At 44.1% G+C, this 16,520-nt stretch overlaps 1 protein-coding gene across 1 annotated transcript; it reads left to right on the plus strand.

The window, feature by feature from the left end:
• Positions 1 to 77: 77 nt before the first annotated feature.
• CLP1 (cleavage factor polyribonucleotide kinase subunit 1) lies at positions 78 to 5,511 on the plus strand. Its single transcript, XM_063116893.1, has 3 exons — positions 78 to 154; positions 1,301 to 1,925; positions 4,401 to 5,511. Exons 2-3 carry the CDS (start codon positions 1,320 to 1,322, stop codon positions 5,070 to 5,072), a joined length of 1,278 nt encoding a protein of 425 aa, XP_062972963.1. The 5' UTR covers positions 78 to 154; positions 1,301 to 1,319; the 3' UTR covers positions 5,073 to 5,511.
• The last annotated feature ends 11,009 nt before the right edge of the window (positions 5,512 to 16,520 follow it).

Consider the following 16,520-nt stretch of genomic DNA (forward strand, 5'->3'; position numbering starts at 1 on the left):
CAGAGGAACTACATTTCCTAGTCAACGAACGAGGAGGCGCTGCTGGGGCATGCGCACATCACACAATCACCATGCTCCTTCACTTCCGGGGCAACCGGCACTTCTGGTGCCTGGCCCGATCCGGGTCTCGTGCGGTTGGATCTCTGTAGATTCAGTAAGTGGGTGACTTTCCATAGCTTCCGAAGGCCCTGGCTCCGTTCCCACGGAGACGCGCAGCCTTCAGGCCTCGCCGTCCACGCGGCGAAGCGGGAAGCAGAGTGCCTCTTTTCGTGGGGTCTTCATGGGGAACATCGTACTGCTGGCCGGACACTCTTTGTAGTCACCGAAAAACTAGGACAAGAGCAGGACCCAGAATCCTTGATGGGGTGGGGATGGGAACTTCATTGGGCGGGGTGGGGGTGGGGAGTGTGTTAGCTACTGTCAATGAAATAGCGGGCTCTTACACTGTATGCACATGGGAGTACTTGATGAACTCTGGAATAGTTTCGCAGCCATAGAAACAAAATCACATGACTCCATGGAGCCGATGTACAGATCAGTAACTTTCGCCCCAGAGCCAAATCTGGTTATTCAAAGTAGAAGCTATTATGATGCCAATTTAAGTGAGGAGAGAGAGTAGTGGGATGCAGCCATGAACCTTGCTGGCAGCTCACTGTGGCGTGGAAGGGCTGACTCGCATCAACCCTCCCTTCAAAATGTTCCTCCAATAAAACTGTTGCTGGCGAAGGATCGAAATAAAATGAAGCCTTAAAGCAGGATCCTTTAGGCACAAGCTCACAGACAGCCCCTTTTAGATGCTTGTAAGCAAAGGGAATGAATACAATTTCTGCTTTCATGGTAGTTAAAATTCAAGGAACAGCTTAATAAATCCAAATGTCTTAGGCCAGTGGTATGATCCATACATGTACAGAACATGGCAAACCTTTAGGCTTCTTAAGTAATCTGGGAAAACTTCCTACCAAGCCCCAAAGACCATCAGTTACACTAACCTTCCACAATCTGGGTCGCTCCAAATGTTTTGGACTATAACTCCTGTTAGCCCCAGTCAAGTTGATCCATGGTCAGGAATGATGGATTTGTAGACCAAAACATCCTGTGACACCTAGATGGGGAAACCTGATTTAGACCCTAAACATAAAAGCAAGACCTGTCCACTCTTTGAAGAATGTATATTTTTATGGGGGAATAGACATCAGGAGAAGGAAGAAACCTCAAAGAGTTTTGCATGTCAGCTAACCAGAATTCATGTTTTATTTTTAAAACATTATTTAATTAAATCCATTATGTTTTGTGTCTGTAGAACTTGCAAGTAAAACAAGATGGCAGAAGAAGCTGGGGATGATAAGAAACTGGTGGCCAAGTTTGAGCTGGAGAGGGAGACTGAGCTCCGCTTTGAGGTTGAAGCCTCACAAACTGTCCAGCTAGAGCTTATGACAGGCATGGCTGAAATCTTTGGAACGGAACTGACACGCAACAAGAAATTTACCTTTGATGCTGGTTCTAAAGTGGCCGTCTTCACCTGGCATGGCTGTTCAGTGCAGCTGACTGGTCGGACTGAAGTAGCCTATGTCTCTAAGGACACCCCCATGCTGCTGTATCTCAACACCCATACAGCCCTGGAGCAGATGCGGTGGCAGGCTGAACGTGAAGATGAACGGGGTCCTCGGGTCATGGTGGTGGGACCCACAGATGTGGGCAAGTCAACTGTCTGCCGCTTACTACTGAATTATGCTGTGCGCCTAGGGCGCCGACCCACTTTTGTGGAGTTGGATGTAGGCCAGGGCTCAATCTCTATCCCAGGCACAATGGGAGCACTCTATATTGAGCGACCTGCAGATGTTGAAGAAGGATTCTCTGTGCAGGCCCCTCTGGTCTATCACTTTGGGTCCACTACACCTGGCACTAACATCAAACTCTATAATAAGGTCAGTAACATCTCGAGTAGTGTGTGATTATGGCGATTCTCTGCATACATCCTGGTCCCAGTGGTGCAGGCAGGCAGAACTTTCAGTCTGAATTCTAGGGCCCTACTCTGTAGAATGAACAGGAGGGTCCCCAAATATAGAAGGACTGGCATATCACATTTTAAAGTAAGTGAAATAATATACATTGCCATTTAAAGAGACCCTGCTCATAAGACTATAAATTATCTAACGCCAGCTACTGGGTTTGATGGCATAGCTATTTGTGTCTCCATCAGAAGGAGAATAGGGATGGTAGTTGGAAACTGAATCTCCTTCTTCATCTCTGATTACCAGATACTGGGGACAAACAGGATATAATTATTACCATGAACATCTGGTTTACATATACAAACGTAAATAATGTGGGAGTGAAAATGTATCAACTGTATTTTGATAGGGTGATTTTGAATTTGATAGGCTAATGAGTAGAAACCATATAGGTAACCATTAATTGTGGTTGCAAGGAATGTGCAACTTGTTCTCCCAGAATCTGCCAGTGGGCTATTTGTGATAATTTCACCAATAATTCTTCAGATCTTTATTTTTTATAGAAGAACAATAAATTAAAATATGCTGCGGTAGACTTAGAGATTTATTTATCTAAGAAGTAAATTGTGGAAGGCAAGTCATTTTAGAGGGAGTGTAAATAAAGCTATGTCTTCATCAGAGGTAGGTATGTTATCCAAGTCAAAGATATTGTCTTGGATAGCATATTTGTCTCTCATGAAGTCAAATCTTTAGCAACTACTCTGATTAGTTCATTATTTAAGAAAACACCTATGCTGATTAAACAGGCTACTGCGTGTTTGATCTGAAAAAGAGCAGGGCACTGTATTTGAAAGAGAAGACTTGAGCCAGGCAATGGTACTCCAATAGTTTCCTAATTAATATTCTTTTAATCATTAGTCCTGTTAATCTGATTCTTCATCCAGTTGTATTCTAACTCTGATTAATTTAGACCTAGGTCAGCTTGAGTCCATTGATTTGAACGAATGTAGGCATGTGTAACCACATATATAGGATTGGACTGTTAGTGAACTTGAATAATAATAATAACATACCAAGCTTACTTTGACAAATTCAGTGGTAGCCTTTCACAGCTTGGTGCCTTCCAGATGTTTTAGACCAACTCTTACCAGCCCAAGACAGCATGGTCAATGGTCAGGAATTCTGAGAGTTGAAGTCAAAAACATCTGTAGGGCACCAGTTTGGGGAATGCTGTCTTTATAAATTTGTTCACTGTATTTCAGTTTAGGCTCAAGTCTGAGTGGCTCCCTGTTTCATGAGTGATGTTTACTTGTCTACTGCCATGTATCAATACTGCAGAAATCTTTTCTGCAACCAGAGATTACTGTAACATGCCAATTTTCTGCCTTGAAATTTTTTCACCAACACTAATCAAGAGTAACCAATTTTATTTAAATTTGTTATGCATATGTCCTCACCTCCTTTTTCTGAAGAGCTTAGAGCAGCATTTGAGCTTCTCACAGTACATATTTACTTGTATAAATAAGTCCCACTAGCTGGGTTCATACATCACACTAAGCCATGATGGTTTATTTTCTTGCAGAACCCATGATGGGTTCACGTGTCATCTGTGGGATGTTTTTGCCACCCATGATGGGTTAATCTGCCCAAATTACCCACTCTGATAACTCATGCTCTGTAGAACGGGCATAATATCTGACACATAGTGGTTAGCAAGCCATCATGGCTTAGTGTTATGTGTGAACCCAGCCACTGTATTCAGTGGAGCTTATTCCCTAGTAAACGTGTTTAACATTGAAGGCTCAGTAGCTCTGAATAATAGTCCAGGTTGTTTGCTAGTTACCTGCCCAAGGCTACCCAGTGAACTTTCTATTTGAGTCAGGATTTGATCAAGGTATGCACAAAGTTGCAGGGGACAGGGATGGACAAATATTTCAAATTCTTGTACACAGGTGATTTTAGACTCTTATCAGCAGCAACTGTTTTGACATGTCCAGGTGCCAGGCCCATAGGGGTATGCCTAACCTTATATCAGATTATTGTGTCCACTCTTTAGAAGAGGGAGAAGGCTGTAGCTTAGTGGTTTGACTCATAAGGTCCCAGGTTCAGTTTTCATTTAAAAGGCTTTCAAGTAGCAGGCTTGGGAAAGGCCCTGCATGAGGCCTTGAAGAAGCACTGCCAGTCAGAATAGTTTGTAGTGGGCTATGTGGACAAATGGTTTGGCTCAGTGTAAGGTAGATTCATCTGTTCATAGAATGACAATACAGATAGACTCTTAAAAATACATAGGCTACTATTTAAGGTAAGACAACAGTGTTTGTAAAAGATCTTCAGATCTCTTAGGATCTCCCAAAAAAGCCAGCTGTCATTATGTCATAAGTCTTTTAACCTCTGAGTTTTGTGTAGTTTCCTGTTAGTTATGTTGGTCCTGCTTCTTCCTATTGGCAGATCACATCTCGCTTGGCTGATGTATTTAACCAACGTTGTGAGGTGAACCGCCGGGCTTCAGTCAGTGGCTGTGTCATAAATACCTGTGGCTGGGTGAAGGGATCTGGGTACCAGGCACTTGTACATGCTGCCTCTGCCTTTGAAGTTGATGTTGTAGTAGTCCTGGACCAAGAGCGCCTCTACAATGAACTGAAGCGAGACTTGCCTCACTTTGTTCGGACAGTGCTGCTCCCCAAGTCAGGTGGAGTGGTGGAACGCTCCAAAGACTTCCGCCGGGAGTTTCGTGATGACCGCATACGTGAATACTTCTATGGCTTCCGAGGGTGCTTCTATCCACATGCCTTTGATGTCAAGTTCGCTGATGTCAAGATATATAAGGTGGGAGCTCCCACCATCCCTGACTCATGTCTGCCCCTGGGCATGTCACAGGAAGACAACCAACTCAAGCTGGTGCCAGTTACACCCGGCCGTGACATGGTGCACCACCTGTTAAGTGTGAGTACGGCTGATGGCACTGATGAGAACATCTCTGAAACTAGTGTGGCTGGTTTTATTGTTGTCACTGGAGTGGATCTGGAACGCCAGGTTTTCACTGTACTTTCACCAGCACCTCGCCCATTGCCCAAGAACTTCCTGCTCATCATGGACATTCGTTTCATGGATCTCAAGTAGTACCAGCGCTGGCAAGAATTTTTTAGACTTCCTCAGGCCATGTCTTGTTTCCATATAAACAAAACCGTTACAGTCCTGAATGAAACAGCATTATCCCTCAGACTGAGGAAGAGAGAAAGGAGTCATAAGAAGGGATTACAGTTTCAGTTATTTGAAACAATCCTTTCAATTTTCCCTCAGCCATTAGAAATAAGCATTGAGTAGAATGCCAGAGGATGAAGCTGAGAAGATTTGTGGATTTTGATGTATGAACAGCCATAACGGACAAAAGGGCTCTCTGCTAGCAAGCTAGTTGGTTTGCCTTTCTCCTTGGGTTCACTTTTATCTTCTCAGTCTTTGAAACTGAAATCCTTCCTACATTGTTACATCTGGCCATGTTGTAGAGAGGGCAGATTTTTTACTTTGTATTTTTTAAAACTTTAATAAATTCTAAAATGTGTATCTTTTCATGATTGTGCTTCTGTCTACAGGGAAGTAAAGGCTGGTTTTAGAATGTAAAAAAAAACACGTTGACATATAGGTAGATAGAAGGTAAGGCAGGGCAAATGGGGAATGTTTTGTGTAATAAATGGAAATTCTGAACTTACCAGTTAATTTCTGTTATTTTTCAAAGAATGAAGAAACTAGCATGGAGGGGATTTGGCCTCTCCATCAGGGCTCAGAGACAGTCTCCAAAGCTTTAATCCAGAAGAGAGTGTATGTCAAAAGAGGGGTAGATTTTAATAAAGAATACAACCGGGTAACCTTGGAGAAAGTTATCAGGACCTCCAGAGATAATGAACAGTAAACTGATAATATTGTGGCTAACCAAAAAGGGGGAGAATAAGATTCCCTTCTTCTAGAAACTGGAGTGATTCTCTCAGACTTTGAATGGATGCAATGTAGTACTAGTGGTATAGAAAAAGCAAAGTTTACCTAGAGCCTCTTGTCACTGGAATTACTGTAGATTGTAATTCTACAATAGCTCACTCTGATACAGGTGGGTCATAGGTCACCCACTTGAAGGGGAGCCCGCAGCACTCCTGTCTATATCTTCCCAGCCTAAGGATGTAGCTCCCCCATCATCTGAGTCTCAGGATAACTCCCCTGCAGCTTTTCCTGTCCCTCAGTCATCCAGGAGCGTAAGACTGCAGAAACAGACACTGGTTCATTAAGAACTACAGTTAGCATCCAGCAGGGGTGGAGTCACTGACGGACCAGGCTCTGCCAGCCTTCTTAAGGTCTCAGTTGACAGCTCTTTTGTTGAGAAAACAGTTCCTTATGGGAAAATACTCCAGCAGGCACTTTCTGCAGTGTGCTATCCAAGGTCCTGCTTTGCCTGACATGACATGATCCAGGACAGACAGCGAGCATCATGTTGCAGTCCACTTCCCCTGGGCCTTACACCTATCAGGACAACAAGCCACTGAAAGTACATCCTCAAAGACCCAATTCAAAGGAGAGTAGGCCTACCTCCCCCTGAGAAGAACAGAAATGTTGCTGATACAGAATTTCTCTTTCTTCCAAATGGAGGACGACAGCTAGCAGAGGGATGTCAAAAAACAGTACATTCCAGGGTGGGACCCTAGTGCCAACAACCCTGCAAAACATTCTATAGATGTAAAATCCTTTGAAGGACATGCATCTTGAAGGCAACCACAGAGGAAAAGGTGAAAATGTTAATTTTATATTTTTTGGTGAAAGTAAACTAGCTGCTTTGCAGATCTCCAAGGGAGCCCTTTCCCAGAAAACGACTGAGGCAGTGGCCCCTGTAACTGAGTGTGTTACAGTGTCTTTGAGAACTTGAAGTATAGGTGAGGCCAATACTTTCACTTGGCCAATGAGCAAGAGAGATCATGGTTACATTCTGATCCAGTACCAACATTTGAAAGACACAAACAGTGTACTATGCTGCTGGTGAAGCCTTGTCTTCTCAATGTACTGTATTTTATTTTTTAAGAAATGTCTATACTGCCACTTAGGTGTGTAACATATCCAGGTGATGTACAATAATAAAAGTATAAATCTACATAAAATATAAATATAAAATATATTCCTGCATGCATAGAAGGAATGCCATTCAGTTTTGGTAGTTGTGGTTGATTGAGGGGAAAAGGAAAGGAAGATCAGCTCTTGTGCCCTGTGAAGTACCAAACTGACCTTTGGAGTGAACATGGAGTCTGGCCTTAAGACTTTAAATGAATAATCCACAGCTCATGCTCCCAAGTTTGGACACCCTTCTAACTGATGTCACTGCTATTAAGAAAATCATTTTCAAGGTCAGGATCTTAAGAGATGTAGCTCCTAGTGTCTCGAAAGGAGATCTTGTTAACTCTCTCAAGACCACGTTAAGCCTCCAGGTGGGAACTTGATAAACCAGGGGCCGGGCAGGGAGAAACAATGAGAGCAGCCATCTTTGGGAATCTTTGAATGTGTTCGTGATTGCCTAATGAGGTTCAGGTTGCTTGACAGGGCTGATATCTCAGGAGAGAGACAAGGGAGGTGTGACCTGGGATAGTGGTCTGAGTTGAGGCTGGGAAGTACTGTCTTTCACTGGTGTTGCTGCTACTTGGATGGTCAGCTCCAGAAGGTAATGCTTGGGGAATATTGCCCAGCCCCATCGATTCTCCAGTATGGGGTTCTGCATTTGTTGTCATCCCCCGCCCCCCGCTATTTAACAGCTACATGGAACTTAAGTGCAGTCATCTGGAGTTTTGCATTGTCACCAGTAGGCTGATGACACACAGTTCTATTTCTCCTTTTCATCTTCATCAGGTGATGCTGTGGAATGGATATGCTAGATCAGTGCTTGGCTGCAACATTGGACTGCATTAGGTATATAAACTGATGCTCAATCCACATAAGGCCAAGACGTGTGGTTCTTTTGACTGCATGGGAAGTCCCAAGCTGTTCTGGATGGGGGCTGCACTCTCACTGAAGGATAAGGTTTGTAGGGGGGTCCTCCTGGAGCTATCTTTGTCACTTGGGGTTCAGGTGGCCTCAGTGGCATGGATTGTCTTCTACCAACTATGATTGGTGGCCCAGCTATACCCCTATCTGGACAGAAATAACCTGGCTTCAGTAGTCTATGCTCTGGTAACCTCCAAGTTAGATTACTGCAATGCATTCTACATGGGGCTGCCATTGAAGATGGTTTAGAAGCTGCAGCTTGTGCAAAATGCAGGGGCCAGATTAGTAACAGGGACAAGAAGGTCTAAATGTATAACATTGTTTCTGGCCTGCTTGCACTGGCTGCCTATATGTTTCCAAGCCCAATTCAAGATGCTGGTATTGATCTACAAAGCCTTACAATATCTGATGGAGTACCTCTCCCAGCATAAACCTACCTGTGCACTATGCTCATCATCTCAGGCCCTCCTCCACATGCCTCTTCTGAGAGAGGCTTTGAATGTGTCAACAAGAGGGCCTTCTCAGTGGTGGCACCCTGATTATGGAATGATCTCTCAGTGAGCCTGCCAGATGCCCAGCTTTGTTATCCTTTCAACACCAGGTTAAGACCTTCCTCTCTTTGCTGGCACTTGGCAGTATATGATAAGTTTTTTTAATTCTAGGTTTTTGATTGTTGGTTGTTAAAATTGTTGAAGTGTGTGTGTGTGTGTGCGTGCACGTGCTGTCTGTTTACTTGTTTGTATGTAAACTATTTTTATATTCTGGACAATGTTGTATTTTTAAGCTTTGTAAACTCCCCAGAGATTTTTGGCTATTGGGCAGTATAGAAATGTAATGAAAAGGCACTGTTGGTGCTGAAGGGGAGCTGTGGGGAAGGCAAAGGTGATTCCTGAAAGGTTAGTTTTATTTATTTTATTTATCTAAAGATTTTTATGCCACCATTCAGCCAAAAAAGGCTCTCACGGCGGCTTACAAAAGTATTTCTTGACAGTCCCTGCCCACAGGCTTACAATCTAAAAGACATGACACAAAAGGAAAGGGGATTGGGAGGGAGGAGGAGGAGGAAAGGGGGGAAAGGAAAGCAAAGCAAATTCAGGCACTACAATCTTAGTTGACTTGGTTACAGCATTAGGTTCATCCTCACTTACACTTACAGTGGCTTGAGCTAGGAGAGAGGAACTGTTTCCTTTGCCAGTAGTCTTGGGAAAATATCATGGGAAAATAACCTGTCCTAAGTTGGTTTTTCCTTGGAGCTATCATCCTCTGAAAGTTTGCCATCCACTTCCTTGAGTCTGAGCCTACCTGGGAGAAGCTCTGGATCCTGAGCAACTTGGGGAAACATCTCAGAGAGTGGGAAGGGGATCGCTTACATATCTAGACTTCTTTCCCTGTGGTGACTTGAGATGGAAATGTTCAGAGAGACCAATGTGATCCTTTTGTGCCCTGCAGGAGACCCACTGAGGCATACTATTACTCCCACTAAATTTGCACTTTATCTTTTTTTAAAAAACCCATTGGGCTTTCATAACATCAGAGCCATAAAGAAATCTGCCTACCTGTGATCAAGGCAGGATGTCATCTGACCTCTGCTCCTCCAGATTCAAGATCTGGGGAAAGCCTCCTGACCCTAAGGGTGGGCCCTAATCCTCACACTCCTGTAATTGAAAAGGGAAGTATACAGGAACTAAGAAGCAATGTTGCATAAAACAGCGAAGTTAAAATTAATTTATAAACTGTTAAAATACTGAGAGAATAAAAAAGTCTTCACCTAGCATCTAAAAGAATATAGTGTAGGTGTGCCAGGCGAACCTCCTTAGGGAGCTCATCCCACAGCGGGGTGCCACAGCAGAGAAGGCCTTTCTCCTGGTAGCCACCTGCCTCACTTCATTTGGCAGAGGCTCATGGAGAAGGACCCCTGAGGATGACCTTAGGGTCCAGGGAGGTACATATGGGAGGAGGCATTCCTTCAGATAGCCTGGCCCCAAGCCGTTTAGGGCTTTAAATGTTAATACCAGCACTTTGAATCAAGCCCGGACCTGGACTGGCAGCCAATGAAGCTAGAAGAGGACTGGTATGATGTGGTCTTGTTGGCCAGTCCCTGTCAATAAACGTGATGCCTTGTTTTGTACCAGCTGAAGTTTCCGGACCATTTTCAAAGGCAGCCCCACATATAATGCAATTACAGTAATCCAAATGAGAGGTTATCAGAGCATGGATAACTGTAGCTAGGCTATCTCTGTCCAGATAAGGGTGCAGTTGGTATATCAGCCTAAGCTGATAAAAGGTGCTCTTTGCCACTGAGTTCATTTGTGCCTAAAGTGACAGCTCTGGATCCAAGAGCACCCCCAAACTACGAACCTGATCCTTTAGGGGGAGTGCCACCCCATTCAGAAAAGGGTGAACATCACCTAGCCGGGCAGGCAAATCACCCGCTAACAGTACCTCCATCTTGTCTGGATTGAGTCTAAGTTTATTGCCCCTCATCCAGTCCATTACCATGCACAGGCACTGATTCAGAACAGCCACTGCCTCACCTGGGTTTGATGAAAAGGAGAGGTAGAGCTGAGTGTCCTCTTCTTATCCTCTTCCTGTCCCACAAAATCAGGTTACTGGCTCCGGATATGAGTTAGAATTTAGGAAGGGATGTAGTGGCCCATGACTGGCCCCAATTAAAATGAAACATGAATACACAAAAAGCAATATGGGAGAGGATTTTCATACTGAGTTTCTCCAAGCTGCTGTGTCCCCTTCCAAGGCCGGGGAAACAGCAGGCAGGATGAAGACCTGCTGCTTAAAGTCTGCAATTCATTCTAGAGCAGAGAGTGAAGATAAACATCCTGGTAGAGGAAGGGGGGAAAGGCAACTCTTCTGTGCGCTGCAGGGTTCTTTTCCCCATGCGGTCGTGCTCAGCCAGTAGTTGTCAGTTGTGGCTGGAACCTATTTTTTTCTGCTGACTTTTGATCTAAGGGTCAGCATTTACATAATTGTTTGTTAAATGGTAGGTTCCCTGACAGTCTGCATCTGTGGTAATTAGGGCTGCAGGAGCCAGGCAGTACAGAGTTCAGCAGCCTCCAGGGTCTGGGGTAGATCATTCCAAGTTACAAGAAGGAGAGATGCGATATGAGAAACAGATATATATCCCATCATATATAAATAACCATTAATCCATGATAAATGAATATGTTTTCTCTATATTCTTCCCCCACATTACAACTTCCTATACAAGTTATTTTAGGATTATATATAGGGTTAAGCATGAGAATATATAAATTGCTGAATTTTATTTAAAACTTCCCACTTTAACTGGAACTGCAGTGGTTACTTTAGGTTTGTCAAAACAATGACTGAACTTTTATTGGCCTGAATTAGAACAAATGGGAACCAGGTCCCCAATATGTGAATGGTTAACTTCCTATAAAGCAGGCACAGGGAACCTATGGGCAAAGGGTTTTCCCATTTGGCCTGCCAATTCTTCCTCAGGCTCCATCACTTTTTCTAGCAGGGGCTGGGGGAGTCTAAGGAGGAACCTGCTGATTGTTTTGGTTCTGCTTTCTCCTGAGTAGATGCGTAGACCAGGGGTCCCCAACCTTTTTGGACCCGTCTGCACATTTAGTAATTTGAGAAACTGCTGTGGTCACCACCACCGCAAAATGCCTAATCAGTGGATTGCCATGTTGATGTCTACCTGTCCTGTCTATGGATCTTAGGCTTATTCAGCAAAAAACTTTGCTTTGTGTCTATTGGATACCACAACATCTCTTTAATAAGGGATTGCCGAGTTCAGCTATTTGCTGGTGGTGCAAAAGAGCTAATGCTTCTTTTATACATATGTTTGGCAATGTCCAGTAGTTGCTTCTTTTTGGGAGGAGGTTATTACACAGAAAAAAAATTGTGTTACCGTCTTTAATATTCAAAGATGTGCACGCTCTTTTAAATTATTTACCTGCTTCATGGAAATTAATGAATAGTCAGCATGAATGTATTCTCTGTGCACTTTTGACAGCTGATGTTACATCGCTGGAAAGATAAACACCTGCCTCCTATAATATAATGGACTGAGGACCTTACAACATTTTCAGCATTTGAACTGGTGGCATGTACACGCCACCTTCAAATGGATACTTATTTGGATATTTGGTCTACTTCTGTTGAAGCCTAGCTGTAATTGTAAGAATGTTGTATGCATTTCATATGTATCTATTGCTATGGATATATACAATCCTATGTACATATATTTAAATAAGTAAATTAAAATTAGGTTTTGCTGGTGCTTGTGGGCACCACATTGGGGACCCCTGATGTAGAGGCTACGGCTGTAACATCACTTTGGATCCAAATCCCGAATCTGAGGCAAATCAGAGTGATTTTGGAGGGCTTTGAAACAGATCCAAAGCGAATCAAAACAGGTCTGAATCAGTCCAAAGCGAATTGGCATGATCCAAATAGATTTGAATTGATTCGGACTGTTTCCCAAGCACAGATAGACAGACATTCAGAAAGTCTGAATTGGGATCTGAAGCGAATCAGGGGGTCCGTGCACAGTCCTAGTAGAGGCTTGCCCTGATTACTTGTGAGTAGACATGCTGCTCATGCTTACTTCTGAGCAAACATGCAGAGACTTGTCCTACTTACTTCTGAATAGGCTTAAAATAGGTAAGAATCATATTTTCATTCAACCCACAAATGAGGTGTAGTTCCAGAGACCTTTTCTGGATTGGAATTTGGCCCTAGCGTTGAGAAAGTTTCCTGGATATGTATTATTACTATTGGGCTGGAATTTGCCAGTGGAAAAGTAGAAAGTGAATGATGTTACATTTCAGGTGGCAGATGTGATTTCTTTTTCTAAAAAAATCCCCATCCATTTTCATAGGGTTCAATACCGAGCTGCTACAGTAGTGTTCATTACTATTCAATATTGTTTCCCTCAAATCTGTTTTGTAAGTGTTGAAGTATTATAGAATCATAGAATAGCAGAGTTGGAAGGGGCCTACAAGGCCATTGAGTCCAACCCCCTGCTTAATGCAGGAATCCACCCTAAAGCATCCCTGACAGATGGTTGTCCAGGTGCCTCTTGAAGGCCTCTAGTGTGGGAGAGCCCACAACCTCCCTAGGTAACTGGTTCCATTGTCGTACTGCTCTAAGAGTCAGGAAGTTTTTCCTGATGTCCAGCCGGAACCAGGGTTCCTTTAACTTGAGCCTGTTATTCCATGTCCTGCACTTTGGGAGGATTGAGAAGAGATCCTGGTCCTCCTCTGTGTGACAACCTTTTAAGTATTTGAACAGTAGACACAGTTGGTCAAATAATCACTTCTTTTAAATATTTTTTCCACATGGATTGCAGTTGTCAGACATTCTTGACAGAAGTGAGGCCTATTTTAAACTTTCTTAATAGGCAGCTTGATTACAGATAGTGTAAGAAAACAAAGGAGGGAACAATATAGCCAAGATAACAATGAAGATGAAAACAAACAGCCTTAATTGCTGCAAACCTGTAGACCAGCCTTTCCAACCTGGTGCCCTCCAGATGTCTTGGACTAAAATTCCCAGGACACCAGGTTGGGAAAAGCTGCTACAAGCACTTACCTGGGAGTAAGTACCATTGAATTGCTGGGGCTTGATTTTGAGAAGACCTCAATGGAACTGTGCTGTAAGACTGCAATTCTATGCACATTTTCTGGCAATCAGTCACACTGAATACCTTAGGACTTATTTCTGCATAAAGATGCATAGGATTGCACTGTAATAGCAGAGAGCTACTGTTTATTTATTATTATTTCACAATTATAAAGTGCCTAACTTTTATTAAGTGCAGTTCCTTCTCTGGCTGAAGGATGGTTCTCAGTTCATGAGCGGGCAACTTGTAGGCCAAAACATCTGGATGGCCACAACTCCCATCATCCCTAGCCAGAATAGCCAATGGTGAGGGATGATGGGAGTTGTAGGACAAAACATCTAGAGGCTTGCAAGTTGCTTACCCCTTGTCTCGGTTCTAAATGGTGTTCTTTCTGGGAGGAAAGTGCAAATCAAGCTTCTTCCAGATGATGCTCTGGCCAATGGGTGGAATCAAGTTGGTTTTCCTCTTGTTATGTTCTTCTTGAGAAGCGGAGGTTCAGTCTCTATGTGGACCTTGGTCTCCTGGCTGAGAGATGAGGCCAGAATGTGCTGCCCTTCTAAATACCCTCTGCACCACTATCAGCTCTGGTGTGTCAGCCTAGCAGCAGTCTACGATAATAACCGGTTCTAACATTAGGCAGAGTTAAGTTATCAGAAGATGCTTGCGACAGTGGCATTGTATGCCATTTCTCCTGAATCTTTTCATTGTTCCATCCTTCCAAATTGGCACCCTGGCTGTGGTGATACTGGCCTGGGCTGTCTGTCTGTCTGGTGTAGTCCCCTTCACCCAGCATATCACAGACAGCGGCATTGGTAAAGGCCCCTGATGGACCAAGCAGACAGAGAGGGATCTAGGTCAAATTAGGCACTCCAACAGGTGTCATCTATGCAATTGCACATGCATTGTTCTGCTCACAAGACACTGGTGCTTCCACTGGTGCATTGTAGCATTTGTTTGAATGAGCAGCAAGTAACAGTGGGTGGAGCAGTTGACTGGCAGTGAGGTATCAAAGGACAGAATTGTGCATATCATGCATCTTGCCTTGCACACCTTAAGTGAGCTTGCTGTTCTCAGGTGTGGTGGCAGATGTGGTTCCATCACCAGTGTGAAGTAAGATTCAAGTCTGGTCAGTTTTAGTACATAGAATGGTGTGTGTGTGAGCTCGCTCGCTCTTTTCCTTCACTTCAAGTAGCAAAATGTCATGGGCCTGCCCTTTCAGTCAGCATGTAATAGCTACAGAAATGCTAATGAAAAACACTTGCTAGAGAGATGAACCTCCCCCACATTGGCAATTATTACATATTTTATTGAAATTGCCAAGTGTTTACCAATGGCTTTCAGATGGTGTGCTCCATATTTTGTGTCGGGGAAGCTAACTGCAGTCTCTGCCAATCATTGCTATTGAAATTGTTGCCTGCCTAAGGTTGCATCTGGACTTCCTAGTTCCTGTGAAGTATTGTGCCACAGGGAAAAGTGATCATCTGGATCCATTTCAGTCGGGTTTCAGGTCCGGTTTTGGCACGGAAACTGCCTTGGTCGCCTGTATGATGACCTATGTCGGGAGAAGGACAGGGGGAGTGTGACTCTGTTGATTCTCCTTGATCTCTCAGCGGCTTTCGATACCATCGACCATGGTATCCTTCTGGAACGTCTGGCTGAGTTGGGAGTGGGGGGCACTGCATTGCAGTGGTTCCGCTCCTACTTAGCAGGACGGCTCCAGAAGGTGGTGCTTGGGGAACATTGCTCGGCCCCGTGGACTCTTCAGTAAGGAGTTCCGCAGGGATCGGTCTTGTCCCCCATGCTGTTTAACATGTACATGAAACCGTTGGGTGCGGTCATCCGGAGTTTTGGAGTGCGCTGTCATCAGTACGCTGACGACACGCAGCTCTACTGCTCCTTTTCATCCTCATCAGGTGTGGCTGTAGATGTGCTGAACCGGTGCTTGGCTGCGACAATGGACTGGATGAGGGCTAATAAACTGAAGCTCAATCCAGACAAGACTGAGATGCTGCTGGTGGGTGGTTCCTCTGATCGGATGGGGGGGTGTTCAACCGGTTCTGGATGGGGTTGCACTCCCCCTGAAGGAGCAGGTTCGTAGCTTGGGGGTTCTCCTAGAACCATCTTTGTCACTTGAGGCTCAGGTGGCCTCGGTGGCACGGAGTGCTTTCTACCAACTTCGGTTGGTGGCCCAGCTACGCCTCTATCTGGACAGGGATAAACTAGCTTCAGTTGTCCATACTCTGGTAACTTCCAAATTAGATTACTGCAATGCCCTCTACATGGGGCAGCCTTTGAAGACGGTCCGGAAGCTGCAGCTTGTGCAAAATGCGGCGGCCAGATTGATAGCTAGAACAGGGAGATTTGAGCATATAACACCAATTCTGGCCCGCGTGCATTGGCTGCCTATATGTTTCCGAGCCCAATTCAAGGTGCTGGTCTTAACCTATAAAGCCCTACATGGCTTGGGACCACAATACCTGATGGAACGCCTCTCCTGACATGAACCTACCCGTACACTACGCTCAACATCTAAGGTCCTCCTCCGAGTGCCTACTCTGAGGGAAGCTCGGAGGATGGCAACAAGGGAGAGGGCCTTCTCAGTGGTTGCCCCCCGACTGTGGAATGATCTTCCCGATAAGGCTCGCCTGGCGCCAACGTTGTTATCTTTTCAGCGCCAGGTCAAGACCTTTCTCTTCTCCCAGGCATTTTAACAGCATTTAACAACGTTAAGTTTGTTTTTAATGGACCCCACAATTGTTGTTTTTAAATGGATACTGTTGTTTTTATACTGTTTTTATGTTTTTTTAAAAAAAAATTGTATACTTTTAATGTTTACTATTTTTAAATGTTGTAAACCGCCCAGAGAGCTTCGGCTGTGGGGCGGTATATAAACGTAATAAAATAAATAAATAAATAAATAAATAAATCAAGTGACAACTATGATA

The sequence above is a fragment of the Elgaria multicarinata genome, chromosome 2 (assembly GCF_023053635.1).
Source record: "Elgaria multicarinata webbii isolate HBS135686 ecotype San Diego chromosome 2, rElgMul1.1.pri, whole genome shotgun sequence".
NCBI classification, from domain to species: Eukaryota; Metazoa; Chordata; class Lepidosauria; order Squamata; family Anguidae; genus Elgaria; species Elgaria multicarinata.